This window comes from Trematomus bernacchii, unplaced genomic scaffold, assembly GCF_902827165.1.
Source record: "Trematomus bernacchii unplaced genomic scaffold, fTreBer1.1, whole genome shotgun sequence".
Taxonomy (NCBI): domain Eukaryota; kingdom Metazoa; phylum Chordata; class Actinopteri; order Perciformes; family Nototheniidae; genus Trematomus; species Trematomus bernacchii.
In genome coordinates this window covers 3,633,633-3,656,149 of record NW_022987899.1, presented here as the reverse complement: position 1 = coordinate 3,656,149, position 22,517 = coordinate 3,633,633, and the positions used below count along the sequence as shown (strand labels likewise).

Here is a 22,517-nt window from a genome sequence, read left to right as displayed (position 1 = left end):
AATAAATACATTGAATTTAAAAAAAAGTGGTCATAATAAGAATCCAATAAATACGGGAGAGATTTTGAGAAAAATACATTTATGAATGTGATTTTTGCCAATATAATCAAATAATTATTTTAAATTCAGTGTTGTTTTTGTTCTCCTTTTGATTTTATATTATCATGTGTTTAATAAATGGTGTTGTCCTCTCGTTCAGTTCGGTTTTTATACTTCCGGGGCCGGTCAACAGGCCCCCCGAGGATCTCCACCATGGGATCTCCACCCCATCCCCCCAGCAGCTCTTCCGCTCCCCAGCCGCCTCCCTCGCTCTGAAGCCCCGCCTGAGAGCAGGTTACGGGGCGGGGCCTGGCGCTGCGGAGCCGGGGAAGCGGAGCGTCTCTCCACACAGCTGTGCCTCGCTCTTTGTCGGTCTGCGCTCCTCTCCTGCGCCTTTCTATCCGGTACAAGGATACAAAGAGAGGGACATGTGAGCGAGCAACACGAGGAAGCATTACCGGACTAGCAGAGTCCAGACACGGATACTTTAATCTCCAGACTGGATACGGAGCTCCGCCGATGTACGCACTGGATTTAACGCAGAGAAGAGTGTCGAGAGCAGGGGGAGAGGGGCGGACTTTGTTGCGCAGGTAGGTTTTTTTTCGTCTCGTTGTGTCTGAGAAATGTCGAAAAGGGGTCCGGTGGAAGAACTGCGCTTTAAAAAAATCGCTCTGCGTACTGCGGGGCTTCTCTATGCGGGTTTTAATGCGTTTAAACTCCGTACAGATTGGCTAAAAAAGTGTTTGTTAGCTAGTGTGTTGAAATAAAGCTCCGGGGTGCCCCGTTTATCTTTTGTCGCTGCTCCGCCGCAGTGCCTGTTGTCTGTCTGTGTGTGTGTGTGTGTGTGTGTGTGGGGGGGGGAGAGACTGTAGCCTACGTGCAAACTTGCTCGGGCAGCGCTTTGTAAGCGGCACGTAGACGGCAGGGCCCGCGTATCGGACTCCCGTGATCAAAATATATGGTCCCTGGAGAGGGGGGGGTTTTGTTACAGCGATGATTTTATCGCTCGCTCGGAGGCGCAGCTGTAATTACAGGCATGACGTTAGAGAGACCAAACACACACCAGAGAGAGTAGCAGCGAAAGACTCAGTCCCATCAAATATTCACATTTTTTTTAAATCATTTTAATCTGAAACTGGTGACTCTGGTCTCAAATTCCCTACAGCAGGATTAGGTCATATTTATTCCGCTTCAATTACCGGCTGCAAGTAGCTTCATGAACCCGCTCCTCTCCAGGATACACGAGGACAGCCTGATGTGTCTTTAATGTGGCTGATATTAATGAATCCTGCGGGTCATTACGGGATAAGCCTGTTGGGGCAAGTACTCGGATCCTTCACTTTAGTAAAACTACAAATACTATGCTATTAAAATACTCCACTACAAGTAAAAGTCCTGATTTCAAAATGATACTCCTGTTAAAGTAAAAAAGTATCGGCAACTAAATGGACTTGTACAATAGTACTCATCCTGCACAATGTCCCATTTCAGAATAATTAAAAAGACAGAAATATTATCATCTAGTTTACTCGTTATGCAACATTGATCTTTTTATATTAGTATTTTATCCTGTTTTTATACATGTAATAGCATGATGGTTTTCTCGATGTGGACCAAGATACTTGAAAGACTGTGTAGACTACTACTGCATTATATTATATCAGCATATAATGTGTTTTTATATATAGTAACTGTGAGTGTTAAATAAATGTAGTGGAGTAAAAAATACTATATTCGCCTCTGAAATCTAGTGGAGTAGAAGTATATGAAATAGAAATACTCAAGAAAAGTACAAATATGTCAACAAAAATACTTGCGTTAATTGACTACTTCCCACCACTGGGGATCAGTGTGTTTGTTGTGCTCTGAGGGGTGGAACTGGTTTCGTTTCAGCATAGATACTGTTTTCCTTTCCAGGAAAGGAAAGATGAGTGTTCACATTTATTTTTACAGCAGACCAACAAACTATTAATCATCGCTTTATGCACTGAGATGACTTCACCTTGGAAACTAAGATTATTGGATTATAGGTGCCTGTATCTTTTTATGACCACCTCTCCTTTTCTTTCTCTTTCCTTCAGGACGGTCAGGGTATAAGGAGGGCAACATGGATACAACTTTGCACATTCTCCAGAAATCCGCAGACGGTGTACTACCGACTGGGATCTCCCTGGATATGAGTTTAAACATGGACACAGGGGAAGACTTTACGGAACAGCAGATCGTGGGGCTCCCGGACAAAATACCTCTGGTGAAACCTTATTTCAAGAAGAAGCAGAGGAAATTGGACGCCAAATGCCTCCACCGTGCCCTGGAGGATCCCATCCTGACCACGTTACTGAGCACGGACGCCCTGGTCTCCGGGGACGGGGTCTTTGTTCCCCGGAACCATCCAAGTCGGACTCCAGGAAGCCTGTGTGCAGCGGCCGTGGTGAAGCAGACCTGCATGGCCCAGGTATGTCTGAAGTCCCCCGGAGCCCCTGTGGACGCCACCTCTGGGGCTGGGTTATTGACCCGGGACGGTGATGTGGAAATAGCCGATACTACTGCAGAGCTGGAGGAGACAGAGCGGCGGGCGGAGCGACCCAAGATCCCGGATCCCACCCCCCCCAGCCCCTGCTTTCAGCCAAAACTTGGCCTCAGGGCAGCGGGGAGCTCAGTGACAATACCGTCCCCCGGCAGGGATATACGCCCCTCAGTTGCAGCCCAGGTTTCCCACCAGGAGGGGAGCATCAAAAGCAATGACCTCTTAACCTCTGGGGCGAAAACCCTTCCGGTCAAAGACTGCACCCAGGGCCCCCAGGCCCTCCTCCTTCTGCTGCCTGACAAAGGCATCCTATTTGAGGATAAGAGTGAAGAGGCCTCCCTGGACCTGGTGTTCGAGCTGCTCACTCAGCTCCAGTATCACACACACCAGTCAGACTCTGTGGACATCTGTGTGGATTTCCTCCAAGGACTGTGTGTGTACGGTAATGACTGTGCCCACCATCACACCGTGCTGCCGTACTACTGGCAGATCCGCAGGAGCTGCACCCAGATGTGGCAGAGCATGGCGGACGAGTCCCAGGAACAGCTGGAGAGGCTGTACTGCAACCCGGACAATGAGCAAGTCAGGCTCAAGTTTCAGTAAGTGCCCCGCTTCATTGAAACCTGTATCACTCTATATTTTGTTTATCTATGTTTAGATATAAGATCCTACCGTGGAGGGAAGCAGCTTTTCTGTTTGCTGTCTGTACCTGTGGGCACGGGGTTCATTCACTTTCAATTCAATCATCTCAAAATGGGAACTGAAATCAGAGGTGGAAGAACTACTCAGCCTTTTCACTTAAATAAAAGTAGTGTTTCTACATTTTACTAGTACAAAAGTTTTGGCATCACAATATACTTAAAGTAAAAAAATAGAAAGTACTTATAGTACAGCCCATTTCAGAATCATATTTACGAAATGACTGGATTGCGTTCATCACAGCTGGTAAAGGTTGTTTTATTTTTCGTACAAAACAGAATAGCTTTCCGATATTTTACAAAATCATGTATTTTCTCGTGCATGTGCTTTTAGATTTACAAAGGGACCTTAAGATAAATGTAGTGGAGTAAAAAGTACAATATTTGCAGTTTAAAATTATATTCTAAAGTACAAATATGTGAAGTGAATATACTTTCCATCAATGGTAAATCCTGCTGAAAAAGCTACTGTGTTGTAAATTGATATAGGGACATTGTTGCCGTGTCACAAGTACCCATCAATTAACAAATATTTGACACTTGTGACACGGCAACAATGGAGCAGTAAGCTGATAGGCTGCTGTGAGCGATAAGCACTTCTGGTTGTTGGAAACAGTAGACCTCAGCCGGCTTCCTCTTTGGTTTCACCAACGCCGACTAACCTCCCAGCTGTTCTGCAAACCTGTGTCTCGTGTCACACTGTATTAGTCTATTGATCTCCCTTGCGTGTGTGTGTTTTGGCTTTCTTGTAGTTAATGTTCAACTGACATGCATTTTTATTGGAACCGCTTGTGTGTTGTCACGCCACTCCATCTCCGCATATTTACCAGTGGTGAAAAGTAACTTAAATACATTTATTCAAGTTCTTTCTTGACATTTTTGTACTTTACCATTTAAAGCTACTTTATACTTCTTGTCAACTACATTTAAGAGGCAAACATTTTACTTTTTACATATGCTATGATGATACGGTATAATGCAGTGCTATACTACTAATAACCACACTATTAAAAGTATCTACATTTGTCCACACTGAGAAACTACAATGCTAAAAGGCTCTTAAATTATATTAAATAATACTATGAAAAGATCAATTCTGCATGATGAGTGCTTTTACTTTTGATACTTGAAGTACGTTTAGTTTTGCGTCTACCGTGACATGTTTACACGCTTTATCATGTTCATACCCCAAAAAGCACAATAGGGCCTCTTCAAGTAAAATGTTAAAATCAGTACTTTTACCTGTAATGTCATATTTTAAAACCATAGTGTTTGTACTTTTACTTCAGCAAAGGATCCGAGTACTCGGTCCAACACTTCATATTTCTTATCTACTTCCTGTATCTCCCTGCTCCCCCTGTGATTGGCCGAGACTTTGCAGCACTCATGGCAGAGAAGCTGTGAACTTCCATGACCCCCTTGTTGCCTTGTGCGGTCACTGACACAGACGCAGTTGGCAGCTTCTCCCCTTCCCTCGGTCATAGACATGCACGCCAATGTGTACACTACACACACACACACTCACACTCACACACACTGCTGCTTGGCACGCAGAAGCTCGCACGAAGTGGAGCTCAGTGGCTTGCAGTGCTCACACGCACGCCTTTTAGCAGACAGAGATAAACCTCTCTTTCACTCTCTCACACACCCACATAGATACACACACATGCATGCGATTGAAAGCCTCAGTGGGGTGATATAAAGGAGCATGCACCACTTCCTATGAAACTGTACTGCAAGGCAGGCACATTCACACACTCGCACAACATGGAGCACCTTGTTATGAACCCTGGCTGCCTTATCGTTTATTCTGTTAATAATAAATGTTACGTTATCGTTAACCCTATCTTTAACCATGATGTCATGTGACCATGTTCATGGAAATCATACCAACTAAGGATCACTTTCATTAACAATTATTATTCTGAATATTTTCTCGATTTATTTTTTGGTTTGTAGCTTTATTCACAATCTTCTCAGTCAAAATAGTGCAACAACTCAGAAACATGGCACTTTACTATCTCATTAAAACAAGAAAGTTCTCAACAGAGCATGGGCATGTTGGAGCATGTTTTAAAAAAATATTATTTTGATGAATCCTTATAAAAATGAATTATCTCACTGTTTCTGGCTGTTGTTCGAGTAGTGTTTCCTGTTTCAATAGTTATTACAGTTACAGAAAGAGGTTGAACATACAGATATTTTTGGGCTTAACTCTTTGTTTTTGTAGTTTAAACTCAACAAAAAAAAATATCAGTTCACTATCCCACAAACTAGAGCATGTTTTGTTTTGAAAAAATTACTTTGAGGTAATCCATTATCAAATTGAGTTGTCTGCTTGAGGCAGTTACGTGCTGTTTGATTAAAGTGTAGCAGGCACGGCTTGAAGTTGTCCATTTTGATGATTTCAAGTATGATCTCTAATGTACTTTATTTAAATCGTTTTTCAAAATGCATCGTGTATCTCCAAATGGAAGTGTTTTTCGTCGTTGCAGCACGTTTGCACCTGCAGGCCACCGTACTAATGTAATCAGAAAAGATTTAACCCTGTCATAGTGACATTATCCTCTGAATCGTGTAAAGTGACAATGACACGGCGTTATCCCGTTATCCCCTCAAACTATCGTACACGTCTTTCAACTATCAATTCAATCAAATGGAATTGATATAACCCGGAATCACAAATCACACATTTGTTTCAGGTTGCCTTATAAGGTGCACAGAATTCATCAACATCTGTCCTTAGACCCTCGCAGGAAAAGTCCCAAATAAACTACAAAATGAATGGGAAAAAATTGAAGAAACCTAAAAAATATAATACATTCACATCATATTCAGTCCAAATGTTAGAAAATATTTTGTGTTATTTCTTGAAAAGAAAATGGATCAAAGTGCATGGGAACAATCGTCCAGATGTCGCCTGGCCTTATGAACTAAGACCTTTGAGTGTCCGTGTGTGCGGTTGTCTTCTGCTTATGTCTGTGTTGACACTACACACACGTTTGCGTAAGATTTGTATGTCTGTGTCACTTGTTGACTCCCTTTTTTTCAACTGAAACTCTATGCAAAGTGCATTTTGCTTCACAAACAGGATATGCACCTGGTGGTGTTAATCTGTGTGTGTGTGTGTGTGTGTGTGGTGTGTGTGTGTGTGTGTGTGTGTGTGTGTGTGTGTGTGTGTGTGGTGTGTGTGTGTGTGTGTGTGTGTGTGTGTGTGTGTGTGTGCTGTGGTGTGTGTGTGTGTGTGTGTGTGTGTGTGTGTGTGTGTGTGTGTGTATGTGGTGTGTGTGTGTGTGTGTGTGTGTGTGTGTGTGTGTGTGTGTGTGTGTGTGTGTGTGTGTGTGTGTGTGGTGTGTGTGTGTGTGTGTGTGTGTGTGTGTGTGTGTGTGTGTGTGTGTGTGTGTGTGTGTGGTGTGTGTGTGTGTGTGTGTGTGTGTGTGTGTGTGTGTGTGTGTGTGTGTGTGTGTGTGTGTGTGTGTGTGTGTGTGTGTGTGTGTGTGTGTGTGTGTGTGTGTGTGTGTGTGTGTGTGTGTGTGTGTGTGTGTGTGTGTGTGTGTGTGTGTGTATTTTGGTTTAGGAAACCTCCTGTATTATTCACGATTTGAGTTTTCTTTTTTATAGCTATACAAGCTGTTCATTTTATTTTCTTCTTTTAGTCGACCGCTAAAATATTCTCTGATAATTGGTTGTCACAAGTCTTGACACAGCTAGAAAATGACTGAACTCGTGCTCATTTCCACTTAATTGTGGCATGCCAGACACTTGCAACACATTTCAAATGTTAGCTGAAACTCTTAAAGACAGGTTTGAGAGTCAAAACACTTGACATGACGTAAAACGTTTCCAATCACACGCATGCATTCTGTGATGAACAACTCCCATGTTTGTACGCTTTTTGGCGACAGGAAGTCAACACTAGCTAATCCCTGACTGTGTAGTGTTTGTTTCAAAGTGTTGAACTCTTCTTAACCAGTGCTTATTTACACCACAGGTTAGGACTTTAAATAGGTGGTGGTGCTGCCTCAGGTGGATGTGAATGTTATTGAAATGGTGTGTTGGGGTGATGTATGATATAACACAGAAAAAAATTGAAACAAAAAACAGTTGATGGAAAACAGTTGTCATCACATCACATAACACACCACTCTACCTCCCACCCAACGACCCCTTTTCACAAACTGACTCACACAAACACACTCGCGTACATGTATTTTAAGTGCCGGTGCTTCCTTCTTTTTGCAATCTTAAAGAGGCTCTATTGTACTTTTTGGGGTTTTCTCTTTCCTGTAGTGTGTAATATAGGTTTTTGTGTATGTAAATAGTTTGCCAAGGCTAAAATCTCTAAAGCAAGTTCTTTGAGTAAAGTCAGTATTGGTTAAAGGTCTGGTAAAATGTGCGGCATACACACGTTTACTCTGCTTTGTGTTTTCCTGGGTGTGTGTGCGAGCTCTTTTGATACTCTTCTTTAGAAACGCAACCCAGCCTATCTTCTCATGCAGGCAACTGCACACACACACACACACAGGGTGAATATCACCGTGGTTACCACAGCCAAATGATAACATCGTTAGCGATCTAAAGAGCAGCAGATTACTTAACAAGCCCTACTGTCGGTATGGCAACACAGGCCTGTTTTGCCATCTGCCGTGTTTGTGTGTGTTAGGTTCAGAGTGAGTGGTTTTTAGTGTGTGTCTGCATCTGATGATATGTCCTGTCCGGCTCATTGTGTGAGTGTGTGTTCTGCGCTGAGCTGTTCCCATGTGTGTATGATCCATAGCGCAGGTTAATCCCATCCATATGATAAGCAGGTCCGGCTAATCCTCCTTCGCCATGAACTCAGCAGTTAGGAGGAATGTCGCAGTCATCGCTTCTTAAAGTTGTACCTTGATAATCTTCCGCTGTAGACTTGCCTGTTGTAGTGAGTTTGTGTGTGTGTGTGTGTGTGTGAAAGGGTACATAAAATCCGCTCCTCTGTTAGAGGAAAACACATTCAGCACCAAATCTCCTATAATCACAGCAATTTCCTGTAATATATTTGTAAGGAGGGCTTGAAAAAATGATTTATACACCCACGTTTTTTTTACTTGTGTGTGTGTGTGTGTGTGTGTGTGTGTGTGTGTGTGTGTGAGCAATTGAGAGAGCCTCTTTTGTCGGCTAGGTGATAAAAAGCCTTGCTTGTCATTAACTGACATAAAGAGTCACCGAGTACCAAGGGCAGAGCGACCTGACACCAAGGTGTGTGTGGGTGTGTGTTTATATCGCAGGGGGATTCCATGTCACCTCATTGTATAACGAATCAAAGAAAATCAAGGATGGTTGTGTCTACGAGAAGCTTGTTTGCCGGTGGTGATTGTGCGTGTGTGAAAGGAGGCGGTGGCAAGATAATCAGACAACGTGTGTGTGTGTGTGTGTCGTGTCAGACAGCCCATGTCATGAATCAGTCGGGCGAGGTCTGGGTCGCTCTGCTCCTATTACTCAGTCTGCCTTCATTTTTCCACCTCTTCCTCCTTTATGGATATTTCCTCCTGCACATCTCCTCCCCCTCTTTTACTCCCTTCTCCGTCTTTGTATCTCCCTTTTTTGATCCCTCACATGTCCCTCGGGGGCCTCGAGAGGTGCAAGAGATGTGGGATGTGTGTGTGATTTGCCTCAGCACTCATCATCTCTTTTTCAAGTGTCACTAAGTGTTATTTTTAATGTCAAACTCTGTTATCTTCCGATCTCACGCCACATTTTTTCACGATTTGCACCCTGAGAGGAACATTTAATGGGAGGTTTAAAATAGAAAGGACACTGTGAACTTTTGGTCCTAAAGAAAACACACACATTATAAACAAGACAACCCGGGACACGCAGGAGACATTTATTCCTGTTCTCTTTGTGTGACTGTCTTTATGGCGTTCGCAAAAAAAATATCAAATGAGCCATATTTGAATAGATAACTGAGGTGGCTCTGACATGAGGAAATAACACCAACCCATGACATCAAGCTTGTTATGAGTGTGTGTGTGTGTGTGTGTGTGTGTGAGAAACAAGCCTTCGTCAGCAGATTGGGTTGACTTATCAAGGCGTGACTGGGTGAAGTTTGCGCGTGTGTACATGAATCTGTCGAAAGAATGTGCGTGTGACTGAGCTTTCGTGTTATTTTTTTTCCCTAGCCTGAGACGTTCACAATAGCATGACTGATGCTGGTATGCGGGTCCCAGAGTTCCCGTTAGCCGGTAATTACCGGACAATGACCGGTAAAATATGCTGAAGTCCGGCAAATCTAAATCTCTCCGGTCAAAATGTCCGGTCAAAATAATTTTCCCTTAGCGCAATACCGCATCAGTTGCGCCACTTATGTGACAGACAAGAATAGTATGTGACAGACAAAAGAGTATGTGACAGACAAAAATTGTCAATTCTAATGTCTAACACTTAATGTGGAGAAAGAGATGTCCTGTATGGGTTGATTGTGCGTTGATCTGTTGGTAATGCCTCGGGGTTCCGGTGGGCATGTAAACAAATGCATAATGCTGCGCTATACTTTGTGGCCTCATCCGGTTGCATAGCGACGCTTATTGTTTAGGTGTCTTTTAACAAGCAGGTAGTCATATCATTAGCTAGAACTAGCTAGATCTGATCGATATGGACATAAATGCGAGTAAAGTCTAATCTGACAGGAGAGAGAGATCGGCTGCTGCTGACGAGTCGACACGCAGCTCTGCATGATCCCCTGCAGCGGCGAGCAGAGCAAAACACACTTCAGGTTAGAAAATCACACGTAGCTATTTTAATTACCTCTCAAACTACCTAAACTAGTTATAGATATGTTTAGTTTTACTGTCGGGTCACTCATTACTGGATCCGCGAGCTGCATGATACTGACGGGCTGTCAGGAGAAGGAGAGAGCGCTCCGTTTATTATTCCCGCGTTTTTGTAAATTACTGTACACTTTTGAATAATGTAGTTAATCTACTATAATTAGTTTGTTTAATGTCGAATCATATCAATTTGTTTTAAAGCTCAATAAATAACAAAGAAGACCTTTAACCGGCACTTATCTAATTTTGTCCGGAAGATTTCAACTTTAACGGACATGTTGACCGGCAAAAAAATATTCTAACGGGAACTCTGGCGGGTCCTTGTGTGTGTGTGTGTGTGTGTGTGTGTGCAGCCGTGAGAAAGTTCAAAGGTGTGTGTGTATGTAAAGCCAGTGTGGGGGAATCAACAGCCATTTTGACAGTGCAGCGAGTTATTTTAAAGAGGACCTATTATGCGTTTTGGAATTGTCCCTTTCCTGTAGTGTGTTATACAGGTTTGTGTGCATGTAAATGGTCTGCAAAGGCTAAAATCCCGGTGTTCCCTCCAGAGGGAGTTTTCAGAAAGATGGTGAAAAGTGGTGCTCCAGCACAGGCAGTATGATTAGAAGAAGTTAGCCTTCGGGGCCTTTTTCTTCCACCTTTAGCATACAAACACCCCTCCCTAGTCAGGGTTTTCCATTCGCACGTCTCTTTCCTGTAAACCTCCTCGGACGAGTCGCCTTTTCTGTTGACTTTTGTGTGTGTGTGCACAAAATTGAAACGGCCCGACTTTTTTTCAAGCGTGGTCTTGAAAGTGTCAGCCATGCCAGAGTGGGAGTGCCTCTCCGTGTCCCTATCCACGTTTTTGATTGGCCTTCGGCTTTGAAAGCACCGAATCTCTGTGCACTTAATTTAACCGGTGGAATTTTATTTTTAGAAACTAGTCTGGGAGCGAGGGAGGGGAAAGGACGCTGTGAAAGGCTTTGAAAATCATTGACTGACCTCTTTAGAGACCTGTCTTCGTCTGTCTCTGTGTGTGAGACAGAGAGTGACTAGGTTTTACCCACACACACACACACACTCGTACACATCACGGCGTCCCAGGCAGAAACTGTTCTGTGCTGTGAGACCGAGGAAAAGAGAGAAGCAGGTGCATCTTTCCTTTTCTATACACAGAGTACAGAGAGAAGCTGTGAAACAGAGAACAGAGCAAACAGATGACAGGACAAATGGAGAACAAATTAAGAGAACAACGTGAGCAGCAGAGAACAGGCTGACCAGAAGTGCTGAAAAGGATGTTCTTTTTTCACACTTCATTTGTTCCTGCCACATTTTCAGTTTCTTGGTGACCCTTTCCACTGTTCTTTCTCTTCTCTGTATCCGTTCTCGCTCTGCATGAAACCGAAAATATGGATTCTTAGTTTTTTTTAAATGCTTGAATGCAGTTTAGAAAGATATATCCAGGATATCTGCGTTATGCGTCTGCCTGGTCTTTCTGGTAATCTGGTCATCTGACTCACTCCCCATGCAGTTACTGTTTTGTTTCTTCATTTGCTTGGTGAAGAAAATCATATTTCACTTCCTCTTCACGAGACGCAGCCACAGTGTAATTTAGCAGAAACACTGAGTCGTAAAACTTTGTATATAATTAGTATTCATATCAGTTTTTGGACTCGGCTACCCTCATTATCAGAAAAGGGACCGAAACTGATGGGACCTCAGGGACCAGTAATTGCACTTGCAGGAGATGAAACTGAATATTTATATCACTGTTCCCATTATGATATGAGGTTTCACTTCTTCAGGCCATTGAAATATATTACTCAGCAAGTCCACAACACACACTCAGCTTTTTTGAGTATTAGATCGTTCACTTCATTCACATGTTTTTTCTGGAACGAACGGCACACACATCACGGGAACGAAACTCCCACACACATTTCCAGACGGACCCACACTCCCCAATGTCTAACCTTTGACTTGACGTCCAATTAGTTTCCCGGCAAAGATCAATGAGCCCATTAACACTGTCAGGCTGTGTGCTTTGTAAAGTTTGCATGTGTCTGTGGCTATGTGGTGTGGATGCATATGTGTGTTTTAAGGTGTGTGTGTTTGTGTGTCTGCCTCTCTGTCTGGCTGATGTCCATGGCATAGCGTGCCAGTCTGCGATGCCCACATTTATGTGAGTGGTACGTCTGACCCAGAAAGGATTTGCCAGAGGCCCTATGGAGAGCTAATGTAGAGAGACTGATGCACACACATACAGAACATACAAACCCAACGGGGCTATGACCCATGCTTTTTGAGACAGAGAGGGGTTAAGGGAGGTTGTATCCACATGATAACATCTTTTTGTTTCCACCATTTATATACTTGCTAAGACGGATGCTAACACTTTAGCATTTGGCAAAAACATTGCTCTTTGGCTTATCCTGACTCTCAGGAAAACCACTGTCAGTATCACAAAATAAGAGGGAAACATGTGAAGGCATATCACGACATGTTTGGAAAAATGCTCTTTCAACTTTTTGCTGAGATAGATGAGAAGAACGATAACACTCTCATGTCTGCAAGCTAATGTGAAGCTACAGTTAGCAGCATGTTAGCTTCTTTAGCATAAAGGCGGAAAACAAGGGAAAACCACTGAACCCCAAAGATCCCTCTTCCCTAATTTAAAAGTCTCTCTTATATAAACATATTATATTAACAAAATAAGCATAAGCAGCAGGTTAGCTTAGCTCATATCTGGTTGCTTCATATTTAGACTACATGGGGAAAAGTATCAGTCTTGTCATCTAATTCTTAGCTTAAATTAGCATATATTCTAAAATGTCAGTCTGTTCCTTTAAAGTGTTGCTGACATTCCTCCTCTCACATATTTCTACAGATGTTTAACTATTCCTATAGCCATCATGCTTCACAGTAAAACATCAGAAACGACATATGACTTAGCAGTTTTGCTTCTGATATAAATAATGACAATCTCTTATGTTATCTTATCTTATCTTATCTTACTTTACCTAAGTAAACTAAGATTATTATGTTAATACATGTTGGTGTGTGTGCTTCCTTCTATTTTCTGCATTTGAGATGTTAGTCATGTGGTTGATACTGTCATGCTGTGTGACTCACAGTGAGTGAGCAATTAGAGGTTTTGGTCGTCTTGCTCCAGGACACTCGGGTCAAATTAAGGTTTCATGGAATTATAATCTTTCAAATACAAGGTCACCATGACACAGCCACATGTGAGCCAACAGTGTCATTGTACATTATGCCTTTTCCCCCACTGACTGCAGGAGTTCTTTTTTTGTTTAATTTTTAACCATGACTTTTTACTTTTGTGTTTCAGGGGTCGTGTGTTTTCCCTAGACTTCAGTGCGATGCGTGTGTGTGACCTGGAATTTGACCGTGTACGACGACTCACGACTCCAGCCAGCCCTCACGCCGCGCCAACAACAAACCCCAATCCCACCCCCAGCTGTCACACAGTGTGGAAGTACTACTGCAGGGACAACTTTGGCTGGAGGGAATACTCCGAGGTAAGCAATTATGTGTGTGTTCATATGTACGCTTTATGAACACAAGGGCAGACACCAATTGATTGTTTAGCCACTGTGATGGGATTCATTTAGACACACAGACACATACATATACACCATATATGTTGCCAACTCACTTTAGATTGAACCACAACCACTTCTACATGATACAATTGCTACATTAATTTGCTGGCTGATAGAAGAGAGAGTGTTACATAGTGATGTCATTATGGTCTGGAAGATGTTTATTTCAAGTAAAGATTGACTGTTTTCCATCAATGTTAGGTATGTCCCATGATGACGTTGTTATCAGATCAGCTTTTTTGTTATCTGAACATCGCCCCACGCATCACACGACATTTCTCTCTTGCTCCTTCCACGGTTGAATGAAAATGCACAATAGTCAACATGATAAACAAAAGAGTCTAATCTCTTCTTCCTCTTCTACAGCCGGTGGTGAAGCTCATAGAGGAGGCGAGTACGAGGGGTCTCAAGGAGGTGCGCTTCATTACGCTGCAGAACCAGTACATCCTCAACATCAGGGAGGGCTTCCAGCAGAACGCCGTGTTCGGGTTCAGGCGGCAGATCAAGAAGAGGCCCATGTTCATGTCCTCTGTGATGCTGACACCACACCTACAGTAAGTGAAGACATTTAACACCTGATATCACTGTAACCACTGCCTCAAATAAGAAGATATGGTTATATAAAAAGCCGAGCTTTGATGCTTTGGATTTAAAAGAGTTTCAGCGGATCTGCAGATTTGTTCTTCCAGGTAAATGAAGCATAGAAACTGAACTTGAAACTATTATTTCCTGTTCAAACCTTGCTGAGTGCCGTTTAGCACTCTGATGTTCACCTTGTAAGAGAACGTTCCGTATTTTGGATATGAAACCCCATTTAGCATTAGAACAGTGTCCTCGACTTTGAATCTAGTTACTGGCCACACACACACGAACACACACACACACACACACACACACACACACACACACACACACACACACACACACACAGTGAGCTCTTCAGTTTGTGATACACTGTCTCCCTGTGGCTCTCTGTGTTCTGTGGCTCTCTGTGTTCTGTGACTCGCTGTTAGGAGACACGCAGGCACACTCTGGTCGGTACACATTGCTAATGTCGCATTCAGGGCTGAATACACTGTCTGAACACCACGTTCATCTTTTTAATCCGTTCCAATGCGGCTATACAAAGGTTTTTGGTGCATTGAACAGACCTGTCCTGTGCAGAATACAAGGGTGAAGGCTGACTCTGAATAATTACATAAGGAGGCAATTGAGACCAGAGGTACACAGAGAGAGTAGAGCGATTAGTTAAAGGCAGAGTAAAATATATTTTTGAACATATTTAATCCCGTTTGTCTCATAACTAGTCAGAAAATCTGCGAATAAGATCTGATCACTTTCTTTGAGGACATTTCTGCAAGTTTCCTCTTTCAGCTGCCGTTTTATTCCTGAAACACCAGATTGGAAACAAGTGGAGTCATCTCACCCCGTTTGCAGAGTGTTTCACTTCCTGTGTGTCCGAGCTGGCAGCTGCAGTCCAAGCACGATCTGTTCCCGCAGGGCCAGTGACGGGCGAGAGAGGAGGAACAAAATGGAGAGCAGGCGAGATGGAGGCAGAAAATGACATGGTGGAAACGGGAGAGAGAGACAGTTGGATAGAGAGCACAGCGAGAGGAAAAGAAGCAGAGAGAGAGAGAGAGGGAATAAATGGTTTCCAGACTGGGTAGAGAGCGGCTGAGAGAAGCGGTGTTAACGTGTAACTGTGAGGAGCTGGAATTTTGAGGGGTTTGTTCCTTGGACTTTTTGATTTGTTTTTTTAGTGTGTTTATTAATCATTTAGCAGGAACTGATCACACACTTTAGGAACAATGATGACTCAAGTTGTTTTCCAATGCAGTGTCCTGTCCTCGCAAGTGACCAATATAAGTGTGTGTGCATCAGGAACAGTGTGTGCTAGGCTTTGAGGTTGAGGTCATTAGCTTGATTGGCACCCTCCCGCCTCTCTCCCTCTCCTTCCGTCATCCCTCTCCCCCCCCCGACGATGTTATTTTCAGCCATCTCTCCCTCCCCCGGTCACCGCACCATACTTTCTCCCTCTCACTCTTTTCATTTCTCTGCATCTCCATCACTCTCTTGTTATCTGTCCCTTTCTCATTTCACACTTGTTTTCTGCCGCAGTCTGTGCTGTGATCTCTCTCACGGGGGAATGGAGACATCGATTTTGGGAGAGAGATCGAGGTCGGACAGATGAGATGAAAGGGAGAAAGAGAGATGAGAAAACTGTCTCAGAGATTCGCTGATCACAGTCTTCTGACGACACACACACACACACACACGGCTGAAAGGGCTAACAGCATTTACACTTAGCGATAACGTGACAGCTAAACCACTGTTATCGACTGCCACAATAGCTTTTTTCGTCACTTTCATGACAGCTCCGCAATTGGCTTTTTTATTCTGTCCTCTCTGTTCTCACTCGCCTCCCTGTTGTCTTGTCGGGGGTCTCGTTTCATTCCCTGCTGTTTTGTTTGGTCGGTGGCGGCTGCTGTGGAGCGGTGATGTCATTGTTGAGAGTTGGAGCAACGCGATTGTGGACGTGTTGCAGCAGACGGCGGTTTAGTTTAACGTTGCAATGCAGCTTTGATTGGAAACATATGGGAATGAAGAAAGGAGTGTTGAGATGAGACTGTGATGACTCGTTTATAGTTTGAGATTAAAGAGGACATATTATGCTCATGTTCAGGTTCAAATGTGTATGTTGTGCCCCTCCTGTGACATGTTTACATGCTTTAATGTTCAAAGAGGTATTTATTTGTTGTCATACTGCCTGTGCTGCAGCATGTATAGTTATTTTGAGGTAGAAAATCCTCTGAAAATGAACTGCTAGACATTAAATATAAAAGAATGGTAAAACCAAGCTGTTGATCTCTGACTTTTTGATTGCAAGTTATTTAAATGAAATAATGGTACGTGTACTCAACATTTAAGGGTCTCCATTTCCCATCATTAGCACGACATTTATACTTTTTTTTAATATTGCAACAAAATAAAATGAAAAATAAAATAAACATTTCCACTTTTAACGGAAAAAAGCAAAAAAATATATGTATCACAAACTTTTAAAGAGTGTGACAATTGTTTAATTTGAACACCCTTTCTCTCTCTGTTTCTCTAGGACTTTGGGTGCCCTCCCTTCATCTCCCCTCACCTCCTCATCCTCCTCTTTGTCCTCGTCAATGGAACTCTCCGTGTCGCACCCCCTCTCGCCGACCACCACCAACCCCCCCAGCCTTTTCCCGGAGACGTGGTTGCCCATGACGATGAGCCAGGACTTCCTGCAGGTGCCGGTGTCCCGCGAGGACCGGAGCTACCGGACGGTTTACAGCCTTTTCCACAAAACAGTGTCAGAGACCAAGTTCAGGATCCTCAAGATCCAGCGAGTACAGAACCCCTTCCTCTGGGAGAAATACAAGAGGTGAGTCCAGGAGCCTTGTACCTTTGTATACTTACTAGTTTTTTTATTATCATAATATTAATAATACACATTTTAAACTAAGTATTGTTCAGCAGGATAATTTTCACACATCACCACTTTATGATTTTTGAAGTAAAAAGCTAACATTAGGCTATAAAGGAACTACAGCACGGTCACATGACTTCACGTCCGTTAAGCTAAAGGAGGCTAATGTTTGGCGTGATGACGTTTAGTCTTATTTAGACACTTGTTATTAGCAACACAACGCTAAGTCATTCCCGGGTTTGAGGACTCGTTCCTGCCCCACTCTTCAGAACACAGAGAGTAAAACAAACATTAATAAAAGATAAATAAAAATCACATGAAAGCAATTCTTTTTAAGTGTTATTTTATTAGAGCAGACAGTGTTTGCAGCCCTGATCTCCTCAGGCAGGTCGTTTTAAAGTTTAAGAGCCCTGACAGTAGCGGTAAGGGACATAAAGCAATAAAAAGGTTTTGATGAATAGCTCGGAGAAAGGCCTCTCAGGTAGCCAGTGTGAGGAAGCATGAATTGTTGTGATGTGGTTATTCTTAGCAGCAGCGTTTTGAACGAGCTGGAGGCGGGAGATTTTACTGATCATCTCTTAATCTAAACTCAGAATCATGCAGCGTTTCCATCAATCATAACCAATGGCGCCTTATCTCAAAACCTTTTAAAGTTCACTGTGGTCTTAGTGTCACACTTCTACAATGTGCTGTGTGTTGCAGCTGTGGCGTGTGACCTTTGACGCATCTGTGGCTGTTTTATTAAAGGTTACTCTGCTTAACTGCTGGAGCTCTTATGTCATGAGCATGCTATGATTATAAGTGGTGGGCAAGCACAGAGATGTTTGTCATGTTGATGTTTATGGGATGTTGTTATTGCCCGAAGTGGTGCTAAAGTTGTAGCAAGATGTCAGAGCGGTGTGGTTACATTTTGGTTCCTCTGCCGCTGTGGCGCAAACATTTTATTGTTACGCTTTTGATCCAGATTTCTGTTGATCTCAAAATACTTCCAACACAGCTGCATATTGACTTGCAAAGAAACATCATTTGTGGACGACAAACACAGGGTGCATGAGGAACAATGTGAGGAGAGGGCGACAGAGGAATATGGCGAATGAGAGCCTGCCTGTGTGTTTGTGTGTGTGTCTACGTGAGAAAGCGTTGGCAGTGTTGAATGAACACATGAAGAGAGGGAGATGTTTGGAGAGGATGACTTTCCTGTCGCAACCGCTGCGGTCACAATGATCTGCCACCATCAGCTGTGACAGTTATACTCTCTCACACTGCCTGGTACCACAGGCTTTCACAATGACTAGCACTGCCTGTGTGTGTGTGTCTGAATATCAGTTGATTTCCTCTTCCCACACTTATGAAAGGGAAGCTATAACTGCTAGCTTGCGTGTGTTTGCTTTTTTAAAAGAAAGGAAGTTGAACAGCTTCAACGCAAAAATGGATAATATGATATTGAAAGTGTGTGTATGTGTGTTAATGATTTGCTGCGTGCAGTGTGTGTGATCAAAAGCCCCCAGAGTCACAGGAGGTCACGCCGGGGTCACAGCCTAGTCTCTGCTCTGACACGCTTTCACCTCCACATGGCGGATTGATCCGTTGGTGTGTGTGTGTTGCTTAAGAAACAGATTAGGCCACATGTTCTTAGCCAGTCGATAGTAAACAAGGCTGTGGTCACAACTTTTGTGGATGTGACTGCTGCAGCTGTAGTTCATCACCTGAGCGATGGTCTGTCTGTGAGCCGAGTCTCATCAAGAAGAAGAGTACAGAACGTTTTGACATTTTAATGTTTATTGTCAAGGGGCTGAATATAATATCCAAACACTGGAGATTATTTTTCTAAAGAATCTTCCATGCAAAAATGGCAGGAATTTTTTTTGTCTCTTCAATAAAAAAGATTTTCTGCTTTTTAAAACATTGTGATGAATGAATGTGATTACATTGGTGTGGAATTAAAATGTATTTTTACATTCACAGAGTTAAATGATTGTAAATACAGATTTTTTTTAATTGCATGAAAAAAGGAATTTTGTCAACTAAGGTGAATGACTAAAAAATGTGATTTATAAAAATTAAATACAATCTTCTCACCATGTAATTCAAGATATTAATTGTAACCCTGGTGTAATGATACATGGCCCTAATGTTGTCTTGTTAAAATGAATAATAATAATATTTAACAATCCTCCCTCTCTGCCCACAGGAAGAAGGAGTATATGTCCCGGCGTCTGTCTGAGATGGACCGGCTGCTGAGCGAGCGGCACCTATTCCACGGCACCTCGGCCGACGTGGTGGAGGGGATCTGCAAACACAACTTCGACCCCCGGGTGTGCGGGAAACACGCCACCATGTTCGGACAGGGGTCCTACTTCGCCCGCAAAGCTGTCTACTCTCACAACTTCTCCAAGCGCTCGCCCAAAGGAGTCCACTGCATGTTCCTGGCCAAAGTCCTCACTGGAAGGTGTGTGTGTGTGTGTGATGTGATGTGGTTGACAAGATTTTTTTTTTCTCTTTTGCACGTTAATCACTGCAAAAAAAGGTGTTGATGATAGGGTATTAATGTTTATCACTGTATTGTTAATTTTATATCCCTATTTAGATTTTGGCTGGGACAACTAGTAGTTTAATTGGCAAGATGAAAATATATGTTCAGTATTTTGAGGTTATTATTCATGCAGAAAGTGCAAAATGTACCCTAAATTAGGAACATTTTCCACTTTTATTTTATTTTCAGTTTACAGACGGACAAAAAAGACATATCTTTGAGAAACAAGGATGGACATTTTATTTTTAATCTATATGAAAATAAATAATAACTGCTGCAAAAAAATGTGTTGGTGATGGGGAACTATTGTTTTATCTCAGTATTTGTCATTTTAGATTAAGGCTGTAACGAGTAGTTTATTTTAAATGTCAAATATTTGAGTTATTTTTCAGACAACAATAGCAGAAAATGCTGTTTTTTTAGCCCCCTTAAGTTAGGAAAATGTGCTGCTTTTTTATTATTAGTGATATTTTATTAGAATCTGTAAAAGATTATTTATTGACTTTAGTATTTCTTGACATAGTTTATTTTCTTTTTATTAGGGGTTACGTGTTTTAGTGTCCCTAATTCTATGTATTTATGTGAATAAGTTCCCTTTAACACATGTGTTATCAAGATTCATGTACAGCACACATGACTATTAATTTGGATCATGGAAATCCGGAGCTACTTTTCCATAAACCATCATTCAGTCACGCTATGGGCCACGCTACTCCCTTAAAACAAGTCAAATCTCCTCCACACATGTAAAACAGCTGATTTGGCTGCACCCATCAGACCTCCCCCAGCTCACTCGCCCCCCCCCTCCAGACCAAGAAGTTATCTGCACAGCGAGGGTTAACTGAAACACTATCTGGCACTGAACCCCCCCCTCCTCTGTCTGTAGCTTAAAATGTTCTTATTTGAATATGATTTATGTATGACCGATGGAAAGTGGAACAAAGATGGAGATTTATGGAAGTCTTTAGGGTTTGTCATTAATATTTAAGAGAGGGAAAAACAATCTGGTTTACAATGTGCTTGCTCAGTTCATATACTACATTTGTTTCGTGCACTTACGGCATATGCTTATATTATTTAAAGTGCCCTAAAACACACAGACGAGCAGCAGCCTTGTAATCAGCAAATGTATTCCAGTCCTTTATAAGAAGTTGAATTATTCTAGAGTAACTCTCAGACTTCTAGTTATATAATTAAAATACCAAAACCATTGCTGAACAGGTATCATTTAAATAGGACATTTGGTGCTGGTTTTCAGGTTCATATTAGTGATTAGTGTCTCTACTGTGACATGTCTCCATGCTTTAATGCTCAAAAAGCTCCGAAACAAGAGAACCCCCCCATAATAGAGACTCTTTAACTTACTCTCCTCTTCTTCTATTGTTATGCAGGTTTACTGTAGGAAATCCCTCCATGCGACGACCCCCACCCATCAACCTCCGCGACCCCTCCAGTGACCTCTACGACTCCTGCGTGGACAACTGGGTGGACCCGCAGATCTACGTCATCTTCAACGACGACCAGAGCTACCCGTACTTCATCATCCACTACGAGGAGGTACCGGGCACCGTCGCCGTGTGAGCGTCAGACCTGGGACTGTCTGAATCTGGAAACCCCTCACCTTACAGTCTGTCACGGTGCCAGGCGGGCGGAGTTTCCCCACCTCAGATGCAAAAGGAACAGTTTCACAAGGTGATATTTAGAGTACTTTTAGCTGTTGCTGAAACGGACTCTATTGGAATCTCTTTGTCGGACTGAGCTTCAAACATCTGCCGCTCCGACAGTCGAGGAAATGACAACTGGATCAGACTGGACTGTAAGGAAGCGGATCAGACTGGACAAAACTGGACCTACAAACGGACGACACCATCCAGTGTTCAGAGGTGGGCGACCACACCGGACTGGACTTTGCTTGACAGGAGTTTAGCGGTGATCACCACAGGATTTTATCGACCTTATTTTGGAGCAGAAGCAGGAAAACTGAGTCGTCGTACCGTGTTTTGACTGTAGTCGTATGGCTGTAACTGAACTCCCATCAGGACAGGGAGCGTCCTGCCAGTACTGTGAAGCCGGCTGTATTATCCCCAGGAAGCAGCAACACAACATTAACCCCCCGTCATTCTCTTACAACAAATCATCGTGAGTGTTTACCCTGCCTCCGGACCATTTTTTTTTTTTTTGTGCTGCGTGTTTTTTAATTTAGTGGAAACGGATCTCGTGGCCTCTTCAGTCGGACATTGAACGAGAGTTTCGGCGGGACTTTTACACATCCGTAGAAAAAGAAAACCTCCCGGCAGAGGTTTCACACCAGTGCTGTGCCTGGTCAGCGTTTATGCCTTTGTGCCCTCCGTTTCAGCTCCTGGCGGGGGGGCTGAAGAGTGACCCGTTTCCCGCTGAGACCCCCCCCCCTGGAACTCATCTCTCTTGGACCGCTCTCTCTCTCAGAGACAGTAGACATGTTTTATTGAAACTGTACAGACGTCCTCTTTGTTTATATTTGAACTGTGTGCCTTTTGTTCATAAAAAAATTATTTATGTTAGTTTAATGTAACATTGATTTAATAAAGAATCTAAAAGAAAAAAAGATTTAATGTTTTTGTGCTTTATTCAGATCATGTCAAATCACATTTAATGTATAAAAGCGGCTATATTTGTAAGTTTGTTTAGAGTTAGATGGAACGATTACATTTTTGGGGGGCTAATGTATTTTTAAAAGTAACAGAAAGGACAATACGCTACACATCTATATTTTTTATACACGTCTACGAAATAAATAAACCAACGATATGATTCACAATATTTATTTAACATTTTTCGTATTGCTTCCGCGAAGAAATAATAGTCCGTTCCTC

The 22,517-nt window shown here is 42.7% G+C and overlaps 1 protein-coding gene across 1 annotated transcript; it reads left to right on the top strand.

Moving 5' to 3' along the window:
• The first annotated feature begins 366 nt into the window (after positions 1 to 366).
• Positions 367 to 22,251, top strand: tiparp (TCDD-inducible poly(ADP-ribose) polymerase). The gene is made up of 7 exons (XM_034114512.1): positions 367 to 629; positions 2,121 to 3,165; positions 13,399 to 13,588; positions 14,039 to 14,226; positions 16,788 to 17,087; positions 19,324 to 19,581; positions 21,057 to 22,251. The coding sequence occupies exons 2-7, from the start codon at positions 2,147 to 2,149 to the stop codon at positions 21,244 to 21,246; spliced, it is 2,145 nt and encodes a 714-aa protein (XP_033970403.1). The 5' UTR covers positions 367 to 629; positions 2,121 to 2,146; the 3' UTR covers positions 21,247 to 22,251.
• Positions 22,252 to 22,517: the final 266 nt, after the last annotated feature.